This window comes from Cricetulus griseus, chromosome 4 (assembly GCF_003668045.3).
Source record: "Cricetulus griseus strain 17A/GY chromosome 4, alternate assembly CriGri-PICRH-1.0, whole genome shotgun sequence".
Classification (NCBI taxonomy): domain Eukaryota; kingdom Metazoa; phylum Chordata; class Mammalia; order Rodentia; family Cricetidae; genus Cricetulus; species Cricetulus griseus.
Genome location: NC_048597.1, coordinates 84,060,610 through 84,078,555, shown reverse-complemented (window position 1 = coordinate 84,078,555; position 17,946 = coordinate 84,060,610). Strand labels below are relative to the sequence as shown.

At 44.5% G+C, this 17,946-nt stretch overlaps 1 protein-coding gene across 1 annotated transcript in view; it reads right to left on the bottom strand.

The window, feature by feature from the left end:
- The window catches only part of Mtus2 (microtubule associated scaffold protein 2), a 371,456-nt gene that overhangs the window by 94,855 nt on the left and 258,655 nt on the right, over nt 1-17,946 (bottom strand). Inside the window, exon 7 of the mRNA XM_027413702.2 lies at nt 8,748-8,909. Coding sequence (XP_027269503.1) covers nt 8,748-8,909 — 162 coding nt within the window. The remainder of the gene's footprint in view (nt 1-8,747; nt 8,910-17,946) is intronic.

Genomic DNA, 17,946 nt, shown 5'->3' with positions numbered 1-17,946 from the left:
CCCAATCCCCCCTCACCATGCAAATTCTACATGGTTGAAACAAGCAATTTGCTGAGGCCCATTAATAATTTTGTTCCATTTTTTCCACAGTCACATTGAAACAAATACACGTGCAAAGTGGTCTTTTCAAAAGCCAAAAGGCGTGAGCAATTAAAAAGAAAGAAGGTCATGGAATGAGCGCAGATGAGCTGCCTGCTGGCCCGTCCTCTGCTGGGTAACTTCTCATGTGTGACACAGGCCACTGATGTCAGACCCACCCACCCTGTGTCAGCTCTGGGTACAAGTGTGAGCTTTGCACTCAAATGCATGGATTTAATCCAAGCTTGCAATTTTCTGTTTTTGTTTTTTTTTTTTCCCTTGGGCAATTTACCGGATCTCTCCAAAACACTTATCAAGGGACTATAATGTCAGTTTGGCTTGTTAATATTGATGTTGCCCTGTTATTTAATAGTGCAGATATGGGCTAACTAGACAGTTCATTCTCATTCATGTTCTGTGTCCTCCCTCGTATGTTGACAGTTCAATAGTCAGAATCATTTCTAGGCTGGAGGACTATGTATTTCAGGATCCTGTGTTCTGTGCCCCTACACTGACTTTTGGTTCTCAGCATGATTCCTCAGAAATCACGATGGAATTGGACAATGTGTCTTTATGGGACACATTCATATTTGCCTTGAGGGGCATCTGTACTAACCATTTTACAAAATTCAGTAAATTGTAATTTTCTCATGAAGACATATTAATGTCCTAGTTGGGAACCATAAGACATTGTCCTGTACAACCAGCCTTTTAATAGATTAATAAATGTGCTATATTAGAAAGAGGAACAGCTTTAGCAAGGACAGACCTCACGCTAAGTCTTTGTCAGCTGCCCAGCTACTCTGGTGCTGGGAAAGCCAGATCCCTCATCTAAAGGCACAGGAAAAGCAGAGTTCTGTCATCGTACTTGGTGTTTAGGAAGATAGGCAAGAGCCTTTAGGTGAAGACTGGCATGAGATCATGTTTATGTTGCTGGACGTCATCAAGATGGCCAAGTGCCTATGCCACACGGTCAATAAGTGGGTATGTGGAATGAGTATCAGGTGGGCAGCGAGGGGCTGGGGATCAAAGTCTAAAAGAAAGGGATAAGAGATGGAGTCAACAGTGGGAAAGAAACCATAAAGAGATATGATGTAGCTTGGCTCAGCAATGCAGCTGCAGGTGCAAGAAGGCAGCATGACAGGGGAGGGGGTAGAAGGCAGGGGAGGAGGTGGGGGGTAGGGGAGGAAGTGAGTGGCAGGGGTTCTGACTATGGGGCTTGGATTCACAGGCAGCTGGGACTGCTAAAGGGTTCTACACAAGGGGGCAGCAGGACAGGATGTGATGGAAAAAGGTAAAGGCTTCCTGCAGGGGCTTGGACTGTGGTGCTCAGCACTTGTATTCCTTAGGCTGGGGGACAACTCATTATTGATCAGCCAAGACCATTTGCATGAATTACTGCAGGACTCACTCCCATACTTCTTAGGGCTGACAGGCAGGAGGAGCAGGCAAGCAACAAGGAGCGTAAGCTTTAGATACAATCCCCTTACAAGCTCTCAAGGAAGAATCAGGATGATGATACCCTGCTTTTGAAGAATTACAAAATACAAAGCTGGTTTTACACCAGCCTGAAGGTGGCTTCAGGTCAAGGTGGGTCAGTGTTGCATACACCCAGGCACTGTGGGAGTGCCCTATAAGTCTTCTCAAATTCTCAAAAACTGTTCTTGCAGAGGCTTCAAGGAAGGCAAAGGAGAGACAGCAGAGGAAAGGGACTGTCCCTTCCCACTTCTCATGTCACCTGTCACCTTGGGGCCAGACGAACCTCTAGCCCAGCAAACTGGCAGGAGAGGGTTGTTGGTCTTTCAGCCATTTTACAGCTTCCACATTCCTTTATCAGGATGTAGGAAGAAGAGGAGTGTGTGTGTGTGTGTGTGTGTGTGTGTGTGTGTGTGTGTGTGTGTGTGTGTATACATATATACATATTCAACTTAGTAAGGCATCTAATTGCTAGCAACCTCAGGCTGAGATTTTTAAGGGGAGATGGGTTTATTCCCCCATATTGGCCATTCCTGGCAACTTCTCTCAAACTTCAGGCTTCTGGCTGGTGTCTTATTCGTGCTCAGCCTCAGCCCTCCATACCACATGCCTTCCTGTGCATTCATTTCCCCTTCACGGCACTTAGCATAACTGTAATGAAACAATTAAGTGTGTAATTATGTGACACCCTGTGCCACTTGGGGACAAGGGTTGTCTTATCTCATCCATCAAGATCTCCCCAGGTAACCAGTTCGGTGCTTAACTTAGAGAAGGCTCTTGGTCGGTGCCTGTCTGTGGATGGAGTGGATGCCCACAAACATCTCAACAGTCCCTGCCTCTGGGATGTCTTAGAGAATGTCACACTTCTGGCCTACAGGGTCTGTTGACGTTTCTTCTGGCTGTCTGGAGAGCACAGCACACAGGTCATTCTGGAACAGCCCTCGCCCCTCACAGGGCTCTCTTGATGACGTGGGCCACTCCCCTTAACAGACACAGCAGACATCATCGGAATCCCATCTTCCGGGCTCATTGACCTCACACCACACAAAGGGCTCTCATATTTATTGCCTTCATTTTTTTCTCCAAACATTTTGAATTCTTCTGGTCTCCTCCAACCTGCTCTATTCCCTACACAACTGCCTGCCCTGCCATTGGCTTCACAATGACAAATCAATTGAGTCTGTGATAGCAACTCAAACTTGGCCTCGGGGAGGCCACTCAACACCAAGCAATAACAAGAGCACCTACACTGAACTGCTGATATACTGCTTCTATGACAAACTGTGGTCTCGTTTCCTCCCCGTCCACCTCCTGGGAGGTTGGTGAACACCCTGAGCCAACAGGAATGACCACATCATCAGCACTGAGATAATTTCTTCACCATCCCAGGAGACCTTGCTCTTGGAGTTAAGCACAAGAAGTCATGGGAATCAGGGGAAGCTGTTAAGAACAGCCCCCCTCCCCCGTTATCTTCAATGAACATTCCAGCAGCAGGCAGCAGCCCATTACTTGCCCTCTCTTTTTTTTCCCCCTAAGGTTCAGTCTTTCTTTCCAGCACTTTCCCAATTTCTTTCTTTAATATGTGATCCTCAGGAAGGGTGGGAGGGAAATGTGTGAGCAGTACTGATGAAGCAGGGAGAGCCGGGGGCAACATATTCCTGGTACACAAGCATCAACCTTCCCGGTGAATACATGCAGATGACTTTGATCAGCGACTTGAATTTTGTAAATTACAGTATGCCCAGAAATCCCTCTATGTGTGAAGTTTAATTCAACATGCCTCTAAAGAGGCAAAAGTCATTATTATGGCATGTGGGGTTTATAGTCTGTAGATTGGCAGCCTTGTTGAGTCTTAGGGAATAGTTTTATTAGGTAGAAATAAACTTAAGTGATAAGGCATTTTCTATATAACCACAGGAATCTTTCCACAGCTTAGCATGGAAAGAGTTTATATGCTCCATCATACACGCTTGACAGAATCAGAGGCATGTTGGCCATGAAGTAATCTATATTCAGATCAATAGTTTCAACTGAAAACACTTCTATATTTATCAGACTAGTGCGACCCTGTTACCAAGTCAATGGGTAAAGCCCAGCTATTTCCATAAAATTATATGGTTCAATGCACCAGAGAGGGATTTTGTATTTGATATGTGAACAACACAAAAGCTTTTCATAAGGATAAAGACATATCAAAAGACTGTGGCCAAGGTCCTGAAATACTTGGGGACCCTCCACTTACAGCCTGAGCAATGGAACATATGTGACAGGGTCAGAGGATGATTTACAGGCTTGGGTTCTCTCCTTCCACCACATGCTTCTGGGGATGAAGCCCAGGTTGCTAGGCATGGCAGCAAGCACATCATGAGAAGAAGCTTCAGAGTACGGGTCCATTTGTAAAGCCTTGCGTCCTTGCTGTGTTGTCAATTCTCAGTCTTCTGATCTTCAGCACTTGCGATTGGGAGAAAGATGGGTGATGCTTTTTGGTTTCCTTTGGAGTTAGGAAGCATCGAGTCTGGTGTTTTTATTTTTCTGTTTTTGCTCCTTTGATGTTTAGTCTAATGCCTGTGTCATACTGTCATTGCCTGCCTGAGTCACACTGTCCTTGCCCTGTAACCCCGGATCATTTCAGGACTTAAAAAGCAGGCAAATTATAAATACTTAGCAACTGAACAAGGAACATACAAAAATGATTAAAGAAACCATCAATAAAGGGCAGGCCACTTTGCCTTACCTCCACCTCACTATGACTTTTTGGCTGGCTAGAATTAACTAGACTCTAGATATAAGATGATGAGCCTCTTGCTTTCACCCTAATTATTAAGTTATAAATCCATTTTCCTTGCTGTGAGTTCCTAAGGGAAAGGCTGTTCTAATTATCCCTGCATCTAAATCATGGGGACAGCAAGCGATTAGACTCTTGTTGAGGAATGAACCAGAGAAAAAATATTAGTCATAAAAACTTGCCATTAGAAATACAGGTTAGAGGGTATGCCTGAGCACTCCGGAGGTCTGTTCTGTTGCTGGTACAGGTCGAATCTTCAACAGTAGATGAGTGCCATTAAGCAGGTGGGACTGGGGCATGAAGGCTCAGCCACCATTAGTTTGGCACTGTCAAGTTCAGAAATGCTCAGTGGGAAAAGAGTTTGATGACTTGTATTGTGTAAAGCAAAGAATAAAGAAAGACAAGAAGGAGGAGAAGGGGAGGAAGAGGAGGGAGAGAGAAAAGGAAGAGGAGGAGAAGGAAAAGAAAGAGGAGGAGAAAGAGGAGGCAGAGAAGAGGAGGAAGAGGAGGAGGGAAGGAGGAGAAGAGGAGGAGGAGTTCCCTGGAGAAGGGTTAAAACAATAAGGATGCCTGCTATCTATGAACTCATGCCCAACCTCAGAATCCAAACCATGTAATTGTCTGGGATGTGACCACTTTGTCACCCTGCCCTCTGTGGCTCAATTAATGTGACAACAAACAGGAGCAGAAAGCTTGATTTTAATTCACTTAGAAACACATAGCCATGCAGTGAGTGCCATAAGAAATCCTGTGGGCAGCAGGCAATGGGAAGATTCCCAAAGGTCACAGTCAGGGGTCCACATGGTGAGTGGTTGGGAGGTCTTCAGCTTAGTTCATAGTAGTAGTGTTTGGGTAATGTTTAAAGTACCTGGCCCCTCTCTTGAGTCAATGGTGGGAGAATGTCTAAATGATGTTTTCTATTTTCGTTTGGCTTGTACTTTAAGACAGGGTCTCCCTATGTAGTTCAGACTGGACTACAACCTAAGATCCTTCTGACTGGCCTCTTGAGTGCAGGCATGCACTACTGTACTTGAGTCTAAAAAATGTTATGTCTCAGGGCTGGAGCGATGGCTCAGCAGTTAAGAGCACTGGTTAATCGTACAGAGGATCTGGGTTCAGTTCCCAGCATTTACACAGCAGCTCACAACCATCTGTAAGTCAGGTTCCACCGGCTTTTGGCTTTTGTGCACCTTGCATGTCCACATGCATAAGGTACACAGACATACACGCTGGCAAAACACCCCACAAACAAAAATCTTTGAAAAAATATGTCTCTTGAAAATCAAATGCAGAGCTTACCAGCTCCATTGGGGGATATTTCTGAGTAGATATTGCTAATATGCAGGGAGTTTGCTAAGTGTTTTATGGCTGGGGCTGCCATTTGCTGGAGGAGGACATAGGATTCACAGAGCAAAAGTGAAATAGAGAAGGAACTGTAGAGGGAAAGCTGGAGGCTCCTGCCTGTTGTGCCTGCCACGGGGGCCTCTGTTTTTTTGGTTTTTGTTTTTATTGATTCAGAAGAAGCATACTTCCTCATGGTGCTCGGCGCTTACAACACTGGAAAGTTGGAACATAGGCTCCCATTGACCAGGACTAGCAGAAAGGATAAGGGATGCCTCTCACTTCCTCTAGGGAGCTGGTATGCCTTGCTGGGCACTCACTGAAAGTCTCAGGTAATTTCAAGTTCTCATTGTCTCCTTGCCCCAGAGTCATTAGCAGACAGAATGAGCAGGGAGTGAGGACTCTCCCACTTTCAATGGGTATTTGCTAGTAGCCTGGGGTATTCTGGGTTCCCTGTTGGTGGCAAAAAAAAAAAAAAAAAAGAGGTGTGTCTGGACACAGAGTAGCTACCTTTAGCTCTAGCACTTGAGAGGCTGAATCTGTCAGTTCAAGTCCAGGTTGGTCCACATAGCAAGTTCCAGATCAGCTAGTGAAAAAAGTCAGAGAGATGGCAGACACAGGACTCCTTAGATAATAGCTTGGGTGTGAATAGCTATTAATGGAAAGTCCCTGAAGAGGCCACACTATGTGAAGACCTGAGGGAAGACATGCTGGCTCAGAGAAGGGAGAGATTTATGTAAAGAGAGAAAGAAATGGCACTTAAGATATCCTAAGTAGCAGAAATACTCAGAAAAAAAATGAAGGTTTTGTAAACCTGCTTTCCCTTTATTTTCAACACTTAAAATGTCCCACTTTTACTTAACTTTGCCTCACTAAAGCAATCAGCCTGTCATGTTTAACCAAGAACCTATCCTATTCCATTGTCCTGGGGTCTAAAATTCCCTGTCTTAAGCCTGGAACAATTTATTTATTAAGATCTCTCTGTGTGTGTGTGTGTGTGTCTGTGTGTCTGTGTCTCTGTGTCTCTGTCTCTCTCTCTGTGTGTCTCTGTCTCTGTCTGTCTCTCTCTCTCTCTCTCTCTCTCTCTCTCTCTCTGTGTGTGTGTGTGTGTGTGTGTGTGTGTGTGTGTGTGTGTGTGTGTGTGTGTGTGTACATGCATATGGAGACTAGAGGTCAACTCCAGGTATCTTTCTGAATGTCACCCACCTTCTCTTTTGGGATAGTCTCACCTTGGCCTGGAGCTCACACATCAGGCTGGCTGGCCATCAGAGCCCCCAAGATCTGCCCATCTCCTCCTCAGTGCTGTGATTACAAGCAGGCACCAACATGTCCAGCTGTTTTACATGGTTTTCAGGGATCAAACTCAGGTTCTCATGCATGTATGGCAAGCAACTGATCAACTGAGCTACCTTGCTAGCTCACTCCTGCCTATTTTAAATGGTAAACAGATTCTGATACAATCTGGGATCACTACTGTTGCTTTTGTTACTTAAAAGTTTCCAGTGAACTGAGCAGATACCTCTTCTTAAAGATCCACTGTGTAAGTTCCTGTGTTAACCACGATGCCCTTACATTGTCTTGTCCTGCGGCACACAAACTTGGACAATCAGGACGATTGCAGCGATGCAGCACTACCACCAACAGGATAGACCACCCACAACAAGTTAAGGCATCCCTGCTGGAATCTTTCTGAACCTAGGGAATATCCAAGCAGGGAAGCATGCCAAATCATTGGGCCTAGGTAAGTCACCTGGAATCGTTCATTTCCACGGTTCTACCACATAGGCTTCACAGTTTATTTACTCATTCATGTCTTCATTGATCCATTAGTTAATTCTCCCCAGCTTGCTTCAAATTCACAGAGATCCATCTGCCTCTGCCTCTGCCTCTGCCTCTTGAGCACTGGGATGAAAGCTATGCATACCACGTCCAGCTTCTGCAGGACTGTTCAGATTGGCTCTTTCCAGACTTGGCATCCATATACAACTATGCTCAATATTCAGATGATTTTTAGGTCAAGCACAAAAAAAACAAGTGTCCAAATACTGTCATTGCCTTCAATTTCGATTCTTCCTCCTAAATCTCTCTTTATCCCCCACGGATAATCTTTTAAAAACTCATAGCTTATTTTTCTATTTCTTCTCTTAGTATAAGCACATAAATAATATAACATATCCCTATTGAGAGAGAATCCTGCATCTTAGGACAGCCATACTGCAGTGCATCCTGGACGCGCATTCATGCAGTTCTTATGAACAGGCAGGTGAGGTGTTTTCAGTCTTCTTCAATGCTAAACATCAATGCAATGAATTCCCTCAAGTGTACTGGATTTTTGTTAATCTGCTTTTGGGGAAGATTTCTAGAACCAGCACTGGGACATCAAACAATACATGCATTTATGATCTGTAGACTGCTAAGTCCTCTTGAGAGCAGTGGAATATTTTATGTTCTTGCCAGGAATGCCTGAGGAAGGCTGTCATTGGTAGATAGCATGTGCCACACTTCTGGAGTTTTGTGTCAAATGGATGTGATATTTCAGTCCCCTCTAGGTTTACTGTATGTTATAACTGGAGTGGGTCACCCTTTCTTTCACAGACACAACTGTAGCTCTGGAGCCACAGCTGGGACTTTAAGCTGCCAATCTGCTGGGACCTGCCCAGTTTTGTGGGTTTCAGCCAACAGAATGCAACAGTTCCCCACTGAGTTCTGAGGCCCAGGCTGAGCTTGCTCCAAAGCCCTTCAAAGGGGTTCGAGAGCAAAGGCTTCCTTCCCCCTAGCCAAGTGCCAGTCTTCTTAAAAATAGCTTGACTCTTGCTTTGTGAAACCAAAATGGTGTCACTCAGAGTTACCAGACAGTGGGAGGAGCGAGAGGTTTTTGTGAGAGCTTAAACACATGACTCTGTTGAAGGGCTTTGAAAACAGACATATTATCATTAACTTGGAACGACCTTAACACCCCTCCATCGTCTCTTCTAAATGGCTGATGTACATAGGGGCTTTCAAAGACTTCATATTTATGCACAAAGGGCATTCCACTGTGATGCCCCTGGGAGGCAGAAGGTCTTACCAGCAGGCATGGAAGTGGATTTTGGTGCCGGAAGTAAACTCCTGCGTGGTGTTGCTGCATTGGAGGAAGGTGTAGGGGCCGCCCGGCCAGTTCCCTTAGGTGTGTCCTTAGAAGGTGGAGCTGGCTTCAGAGGTGGCTGCTCTTCATTCCCAAAGGCTGAACCTGTGGGAGACAGATATCGTGTTAATTATAACTTCATGAAAAATGGATGGACCCACTTGCCATCCAGGCTCGCCAGCCAATCCTAAGGCCTCCATCTGCGTTAGACGAGCCTTTCAGTGGGTGACCTTAAAAAGCAATCGCCTGGAAATGGATGTGGAAAAGCTATCTCTTTAGTCAGGATCTACACAGTCTGCCATTCAGACACCCTGCAATGAGGGGAACTACACAAACTGTACCCCCATGTGCACACACACATGCTTTGCTTACATGTATAACAGTATGCTATTACAAGCATTCACTGGAGAGCTCATGGGGTGTGGGGGAGCAGTGCTCTTCTGAAACAGACTGTGAGTGATGGAGGAGAGTTGAGAATAAAAACACAGTCACTTGTGGTTCCCAGACCCCTTGTGGACATCAACACAGGATGAGAGACGGTCAAGTTCCTTGTGTAAAATAGCATGGTATTTGCACACATCCCATAGAAGCTCCCATACCCTTTAAATCATGCCCAGAATTTTGGTGATACCTACATATTAGTAATACAACATAAATGCTATTCGGAGAGTTGTTTCAGCCAAGGTCTGGAGAGGAATGACAAGGGCCACTTGGAGGATTTGACACAGATACAGTTTTTAGCTGAGCAGTTTTTCTCTGCAGTTGATTCATCCATGGATGTAGAACCAACAGAGATAGCCAGTGATGGGTGTTACAGAAATGTCTCCCTGGCAGAGGAAATGTTTCCAAGACCCGGGGAAGAGGAGGCCTGGGGTGGAGGTGGAGGTGGAAGGGGGAGAAGAGACAGCGACATCTTTGAGATGTGGAGGGGCATTTGGTCTAAAGGCTAAGAGCTTCTTGCCTTGCTCCTTTTCTTATTTATTTTTATTGAAAGTGTTTACATTTTATTTTATGGGTGTTTTGCTGCTTGTACATATGCATACCACATGTATGCAGTATACACGGAAAGGGCATCAGATCCCTCTGAGATTGGAATTACAAATGGATTTGTGAGCCACCCAGTGGGTGCTGGGAACTGAACCTCTGTCCTCTAGAAGGGCAGCCAGGGTTCTTAACCACTGGGTCATCTGTCCAGCCTCAGCTTCACTTATTTTGAAGGCAGAAGAAATGGATGGGTAGCTGCAGTTTGCTGCTCCATATAGGAGCAGCCTCTCTGTTGGAGAGACAGTTTGGCACAATCAGTTGCTCTGATGTTCTGAGGGTACTGAAATTTCAGCTGGTGTCAGAGTTCAAGAGAAAGAGTGGCCTGAACTTTCCTCCTGCAACTTCTGAAACTTTTGGGACGTTTCTGTACATGACTCCTAAAGACAACAATGATGTTTCATTACAAGAGAAGTCTCCCAAATGTTTCTCTGGTCTGGGGCCTCATCTGCTAACTGCTAGAGGCTGATCAGCACTCGGTGGAACACACCCACCCCTTTGTAGGATCAGAACTGTGGACTGTGAAAAGCAAGTGATGACAGCTGGAAGAAGTACAAGGCACTGGAGGGAGAGACTAAATTTGTTTTCACCATTTTGATAGGAGGGTCACAATATTTCATTTATATTAGCCTGCATGAGAATGATGGCATTGTTAAAATGGCCTCAAGATTCACGATATTTGGAGATTTCATTCAACTATGTAGAGTATGAGATTGTTGCTTTTCTCCCCAGGGAGACATGAGGGTCTCCTTAAAATTGGTGAGACGTGTGTTGTTCTGGGGGAAAAACTGCTTTAAGAATGACAAAAAAAGAACTCGCTATTGCTAGAAGCAGCTGGTATCGCACAGTTCTCTTTGGTCACTGTACATGACTTTAAATAGTTCTGAACACAGCTAAGAGAATGTGCGGGACCTCCACAAGCCCAGAAGAAGCACCAAAACACCACAGAACAGGGTCTGTGGAGCTGGCATCAGATAAAGAAGCAGATAGAGCACAATGTCCAGCTTGGGGTGTCGGGGAGCTGCAGCGTGAATTTGCAGGAGTAAAAGACTGAAAATGGCTCCAGAATTAAACAGCAACCAATCAATCAGTCAGCACCTAAATTCAGAGATGTTCTAAGCATTTGTGGGGGTGTGTCCAAGGCAAGAGGGGCTCAGCCACCAGTGATACCTCACAGGGAATCAGCTGACATACAGCCTGCTGCCACGATTATCTTCTATTCAATAAAACATGCGGTGGAAACTGAATTGAGGGCACACGTCCTCACACAGTCTTTTATTTAACAATTTATCAAACATTTCTTAAGAACAGAAACATTTTTTTGGGTAGCATTTGCAGAGTTCAAAAGCCCTGTTATCAAATCCTCTCGAATCTGGCATCATGTTGTTACATGCAATTTATTCAGTGAACATGTCAATTTAGTGACTTGGCTGTCTTCCAGGCTGGGAAGGACTTGCTCTGCACATCAGGAAGCTAAACCCCTCTCTCCGAGACCAGGCCTCTAGCACCTCAAAAAGAAGCAAAGTATGAAAACATAATTCCATCCACCATTGGTACCATACAGCTGGCAACAAACAGGCCCACTCTTTGAAAACTGGATTCCGTGGGCCAGTCATGAAAGCTGTACATTCAGGAAGAGAAAAGTATTCTGAATTTGGAGACGGTCATTGAAGTCTGTGAATCCTTGAGTACTTGACAACACGCAGACATCGCCAAGCTCTTGCTCGGGAAGAGTGAAAAAACAACCACAAATGTGCTGGAGAATTCAGGCAGCGAGCAGCGACAAGGCTTTTTAGTCACCTCACACCTGGCAAACTCCCACCCACTCTGGCCTGAACTTGGCAAGCAGTTTTAACCACCTTTTCACCTCACCACAGGACGGCAAGATCACCAGCCAGGTGCAGACATGGGAGATGTCCAAGGCAAAGACATCATTGCTCACACCTGCTACATCCTTGCCCAAGTTTCTTCATTCCCAAGGGGGATGAGAAAACTGACTTTATAGACTACCGTGAGAACTGAAAGCTAACGCCAGGGGATTTTTTAAATTAATGCAGGGGTCTGGAGAGATGGCTCAGCAGTCAAGAGCTCTTGCTCTGACCAGGGTTCAGTTTCCAGCAACCATAAGGTCACTCTCAACTGCCTGTAACTCTAGTTCCAGGAGAACAGATGCCCTCTTCTGGCATTCTTGGGTGCTAGGTACCCACATGGTATGTGTACATCGATGTAGGCAAACCCTCACACATACAATGAGAAAATTAAAAATTAAAGTTCTTGCATGAGTTAGTGAGAGACAACACATTACTCTCTGGAACACTGTATGCTCCTATGTGTTAGTTATTAACTTTAATTTCTACAGCTAGTCATTTAGATAAATCCATTTATCTAAGGAACTTGGGAAGTCTTCAAAGCTTAGCACCAGATGGCCTGCAGTACATAGAAAGAAAAAATGAGAGAATGGGGAGGGAAATCCAATAATCCTGTCAGGATGAAAGGCTAAAGAGAAGATGGGATACAATTGCTTTAATAAAACATGCTGAACCATTTCACACAGAAAATGGTGGGAGTGATAACAAAATGAATCGCCAATCCTGAGGAAGACAGTGTCGATCTCATTACTAGTGAAATGGACTGGACGGAAGGCGGCGCGCTCAGCTGCCCAAGGCACCCACACATGATTTCCACATCGCTCTTAGGGGTTCACCTCCCAGACAGCCAAGCGAATGCCGATGATGTCATCGCTCTTCAATTTTGCCATCTGTTGACTATGCCACTAATTGATTTTAAGTCTCCATCAGGATGAAGAGTTGAGATGCTTTTCTTCAGACAGCTATTGATATTCAAGCTTTTCTCTTCTTCCTAAGATGCCCATCCATAATGTCAACCCACCTTTATATCGAGCTTATCCTAGTTCTTTGTATATGGCAGAGAGCAATCTTTTGTTGGCTACATATTTTCAACAATAATTGGTTTCTCATTAAAACTTGACCCATTTCTTCATAGAGCTTCACAGAGTCGAGAATCTCTGTGAACAAATAATGGACCAAGCCTAGGCAAGAAAAAAAATTTTTTTTAAAGATCATATTTATTTTTCCTTTTTTGTGGATGGGTGTTTTGCATGCTGTGCTCTTGGAGGCCAGCAGAGGGCATTGGATCCCCTGGAACTGGGGTTGAAGGTATTTGTAAGCCACCATGTGGGTGCTGGGAACTGAACCAAGTCCTCTGCAATAGCAGCCAGTGCTCTAACTGCTGAGCTGTCTCTCCAGGCCCACCAAGACAAACTTTAAAGTAAGAATATCACAGGTGGGGGATCTTCTTGTATCTTACACTGGAGTGAACACCTATGGCTTCAAGATAAGAAATCCACAAAATAGAACAGCTCAGCAGCAAAACTTAAGATGGCACAGAGTGGATACTTGGTGGCCAGGCCTTTCCCTTTAGTCCTGGATGTAAACCAAACTACATTCTCCATCCTCTCTGCTGGCCCCTGTGGTTGAATTCTAGCAAATGGGCTGAAGGCCATAAATGATGCTCCTCTGTCTCAGGCATGTTCCATATATTCCTCCCACGAACAATTTGTTATACCCCATCTACCAGCTCAATGTCTCTTGAGCATTCACAATCCTTGTGTTAGGTGACTCAGAATCCAAGTAATCAACCTCAGGCCTTGATATGTATGTGCACCTACACACAGGCAAGCATGCATACACAGACATACCCATCATACCCACGAGAAAGAAGAAAAACATAGATGAATTAGGCATAATAGGAATCACATTTAAAAACTCCTGTGTTTTAAATACACCAATACTAATAAAATAAAAAGACAACCTATAGAATTAGAGGAGAGGTCAGCTGAAGGTCTAGCATACACAACATACACTTACAAACTGACCCATAGAAAGACAGTCAATCTAATTTAAAAATGAGCACATGTTTGAAACAGGCACATCCCCAAAGAAGACACGCAAATGGCCAATCATCACGCAGAAGAGGACGCAATAGCTACTGGGGAAAGGCAGGGCCAACCACAACAAGGCACCACTGTTCATCTGTTATAATGGGGTAATGGCTCAGTCAGTAAAAGGCTGGCAGGACAATGATGAAGACCTGAGTTCAGATCCAGTGTAGCGTGTGTCTGTAATCCCAGCAAGGGGAGTTAGGGCACAGAGACATATGGATCAGGAAGGCTGGCTGGTCCCCAGATGAACCCATGAGTATCGGAGTCAGAAATGAAGATATACCTCTAAAAATAAAGTGGAGAGGGATATAGTAAAATACTCAACAACAACTTCTGGCCCTGACACATACACACACACACACACACACACACACACACACACACACACACACGCACGCACGCACGCACGCACGCACGCACACACGCACATTCACATACACATGCACGCACACAATCACACACAAATGCATGCACACACACTAGAATAGTTATAATAAAAAGTATAGACAGATGTTGCCATTGAATTGCAAAGCAAAGCTTTTAGAAATATTTTGGCATCCTCTCAAAACGTTACCTGCACTGTTACCATATGACCTCAAGGTACATGCCCAAAAGACATGAAATCACACATCTACCCTAAAATATGTGAATAAATGTTGATAGAGATATACATAGTTCATGATTTAGTGAAAAAAAGATCCAAATCCTCATCAAACAATGAATGGAAGAAAAAGTGGTCTATCTGGTCAATGTAATATCAGCCGGCTGACACAGGAAAGAATGAAAGAGCTTTGAAAATACCACGCTAAGTGAAAGAACCCAGACATAAAGGGCTAGGTGTCATATGGTTCCATTGATTTGAAATGTTCAGAATAGGTCATGTTAGGAGGCAGGGGACAGGAAATGGAAAGTGGTTACTGGTAGGCATTGAGTTTCTTTGGGGGAAATGAATCAGAGTTTTTGCTTTGCAAGTTTTTGTTTTGTTTTGTTTTGTTTTGTTTCCATGATAGGGTTTCTTTTTGTAGCTTTGGACCTGTCTGAGAACTCGCTGTGTAGACCAGGCTGGCCTCAAACTCAGAGATCTGCCTGCCTCCGCCCTGAGTGCTGGGATTAAATGCTCCATCCGGCTGAGCATTTGTTTTGTATCCTTGTGAATATACTAAATCCATTGTGTATATTTTGAAGGGTAAAATTTATGGTGTTTGAATTGTATCTCAATAAAAAGTATCTTATTCTGGTGTTCTTCACATAGGCGTTAACCTGGGTCCATGTCCTGTACACTGCACAGAAGCTACAATGGGTCCCAAGCAGTTTGCCATGGGTTCTTCTCTCCCCTGGTGCTACAGAACACAAAAGAAGACTGATCCTCAAAACCACTGCACATCCCCTCATCCCTCGTGGCAACGAGGGTGATAACTTCATCCTGGATCCTGTCACCCTCCTCATCCACCTCTACCAGTAAGCAGGAGTATGAGTCGCTCTGGTCTACCATGACTGCATTGTGTAGATGTACTCTTCCTATATGAGGTGCTGCCTATGGAAAGAGGCCTTTGGGATGACTGAGCACGAGGCCATGAATGGGATTAGGAACATTACAAGGCAGGCCCCATGCTGCCTTGGCTTGTTACCCTTCCATGGTCTGCAGTGTGAGGATGTAGTGCATCCCCACTCTGTGCTGGCCCCTGAACATCGGCCTTCCTGGGATACAGCATTTCTGGTTCCTTAAGATCTCTGGTTTGTGGTATTTGCTTATAGCAGCACAGAGCAAGGCATTCAGGCTCAGATGAGGAAAGGTTACACCAAAGATAGACTCTTGTAGACTGCTCAACCCTGAGAAGAGTAAGAGAAGATTCATGGGCTATTCACTATCACCCTAGGGAGTACAGAGTGATGCTTTGTCAACTGATGTGATGTTGAAACTTTAGGGCCACCCATCCATACTCAATGTTCTTCTCCATTCTCACTCGGAAGGCCAATACCAAGAGTAAGATTTACAAAGAAGACTGATTATGCAGGAGGGGGCAGAAAGATTGTAAGAGACCAAGAACCAGGAAGTCTTACCTGAGATTATGTCTCCTAGAAATGAAAGGGAAGCCAGAGACACAATAGCTCAACAATATGGCTGCCTCAATAAGATCCAAGTAATGACATCGCCAATAGACAAGCTAACATGGAAGGGGCAAATCTCACAGGGTCCTACCCGTAGACAAAGAACTATGGACAACTCATGACTTCTGAGAGAAGGAGAACTAGCCTTTCCAGGGGATGAGCCCCTAACTTGACTACCAAGTGACTCAGCAGATTGTATTGATATATGTGTGTGTGTGTGTGTGTGTATAACAATAATAGTTAAGGAAAAGGAGGCCATGAATTTTAGAGGATGTGGGGGGAAACATGGGAAGAGTTAGAGAAATGAAAAGAAATGATATATTTATATTTTAATATTTAAAAATTTCAACAAAAGAGGAATTAACAGCAAAGAGGGTCAAACCTAACTGAAGCAAAATGAGCTTCCCGCACAAAGAGGAAGTTGTATAAAAAGGTGGAAAACTGTTAGTGATGCAAGTGTACTACAGCAAGAAACTCCAAGAAACGTGTTTCATTGATTTGGAGTATTTATTCCAAGTAGGATGATTATGCTACTCTCTTGGCTCTTTAAGGACTCTTCCCAGGCAATCATGATGCATAATGTCTGGGTGCATGATTAACCGGCTGATGCATATTTCATTCCTTTAATGGCATTTGTAACTTGGTGACAAAATTCAGCTTAATTATTAAAGCTCTAACTGAATGTTTCATATCCCGTCTTCTGCATATCTTAACTGACGAGCTGTGGGTAGTAGTGTGTGGAATCTCCCGCACAGGATTGTATGCTAACGCCTAGGTCTCCAGCTGGTGGTACTCTTCTGAGTGGTTCTAAAGCTTTGGGAGGTGGGGCTTAGCCATAGGAAGGTCACAGGGGTGGATTCTTGTATGTTATTCTTGGTCCCTTCTTATCACACTCTCTGCTTCCCATGGAAGGACCTCCTCTGCCATATTCTCCCACCACCAATATGTTCTTCCAAAGGACATGGGATCAAGTAACTGGAATAAAACCCTCTGAAACCATTAACCAAAATAAAGCCTTCCCTATGTTACAGCAGGTAGACAACTAACACACTGGGAATGTGTGTGTGTGTGTGTGTGTGTGTGTGTGTGTGTGTGTGTGTGTGTGTGTTTGTATGCATGCATGTACATGTACATATATATGATGAAATATGTCAGAGGCCAGCCTTGGTGACCCCCCATGCCTCTGTCTCATACTAAAGTGTTAAGGTGAACTGGAGATGTCATTGAACAAACTCCAACAGCATTACATGATCATGTGTAATAGCTGCTTTTCCTGCGACTGTGACAGAATGCCTACCTGAAGCAACCTAAGGAAGGAGATACATTCTCATGGTAGGGAAAGCATGGAGGCTGAAGTGGCTGAGTCCTTTGTGTGAGAACTCATGGCTTGCTCATGTCTTTGTGCACTGGATTCTGAGTACCCAGGCCAAGACCAGAAGCAGCTATTACTTTCAAGACTACACCCAGAAGCCTACATCTGCTAGCTAGGTCACAGGTCCAAAGGTTCCCAGGCAATTCCTCTAGCTGGAAACTGAGGAACAAATTCATTAGCTTGTGATGGGCATTTCACCTTCACCCTATAAGACTCCACCATTGACCTCTCTAAGTTCATCACTATCTTGTCATGGGAAACGTACTCGGTCCACCTTCAGGGGTTCTCACAGCTTGGTTTTAAAGATTTGTTTATTTTCATGTAATGAGTATTGGTGCTTTTACCTGCATATGCACACGTATCTCTACCATGTATGTGCAGTATCCAGGAAGGTCAGAAGAGGGCATTGGATCCCTTGGAACTGGAGTTACCGTTTATTCATTGTGAGCCACTATGTGAGGAATCAAATTCAGGTCCTTTGCAAGGGCACTAAGTGCTCCTAACCTCATGGCCACAGAGATAGCCCTGGTTGGTTGTTGGATTACAAAACAAAACAAATCCATGTGAACATTAATTATATGTATGAATGTGGTGTGTGTGTGTGTGTGTGTGTGTGATGTGTATATGTGTGTGTGTGGTATGGTGTGTGACAGGGGGGT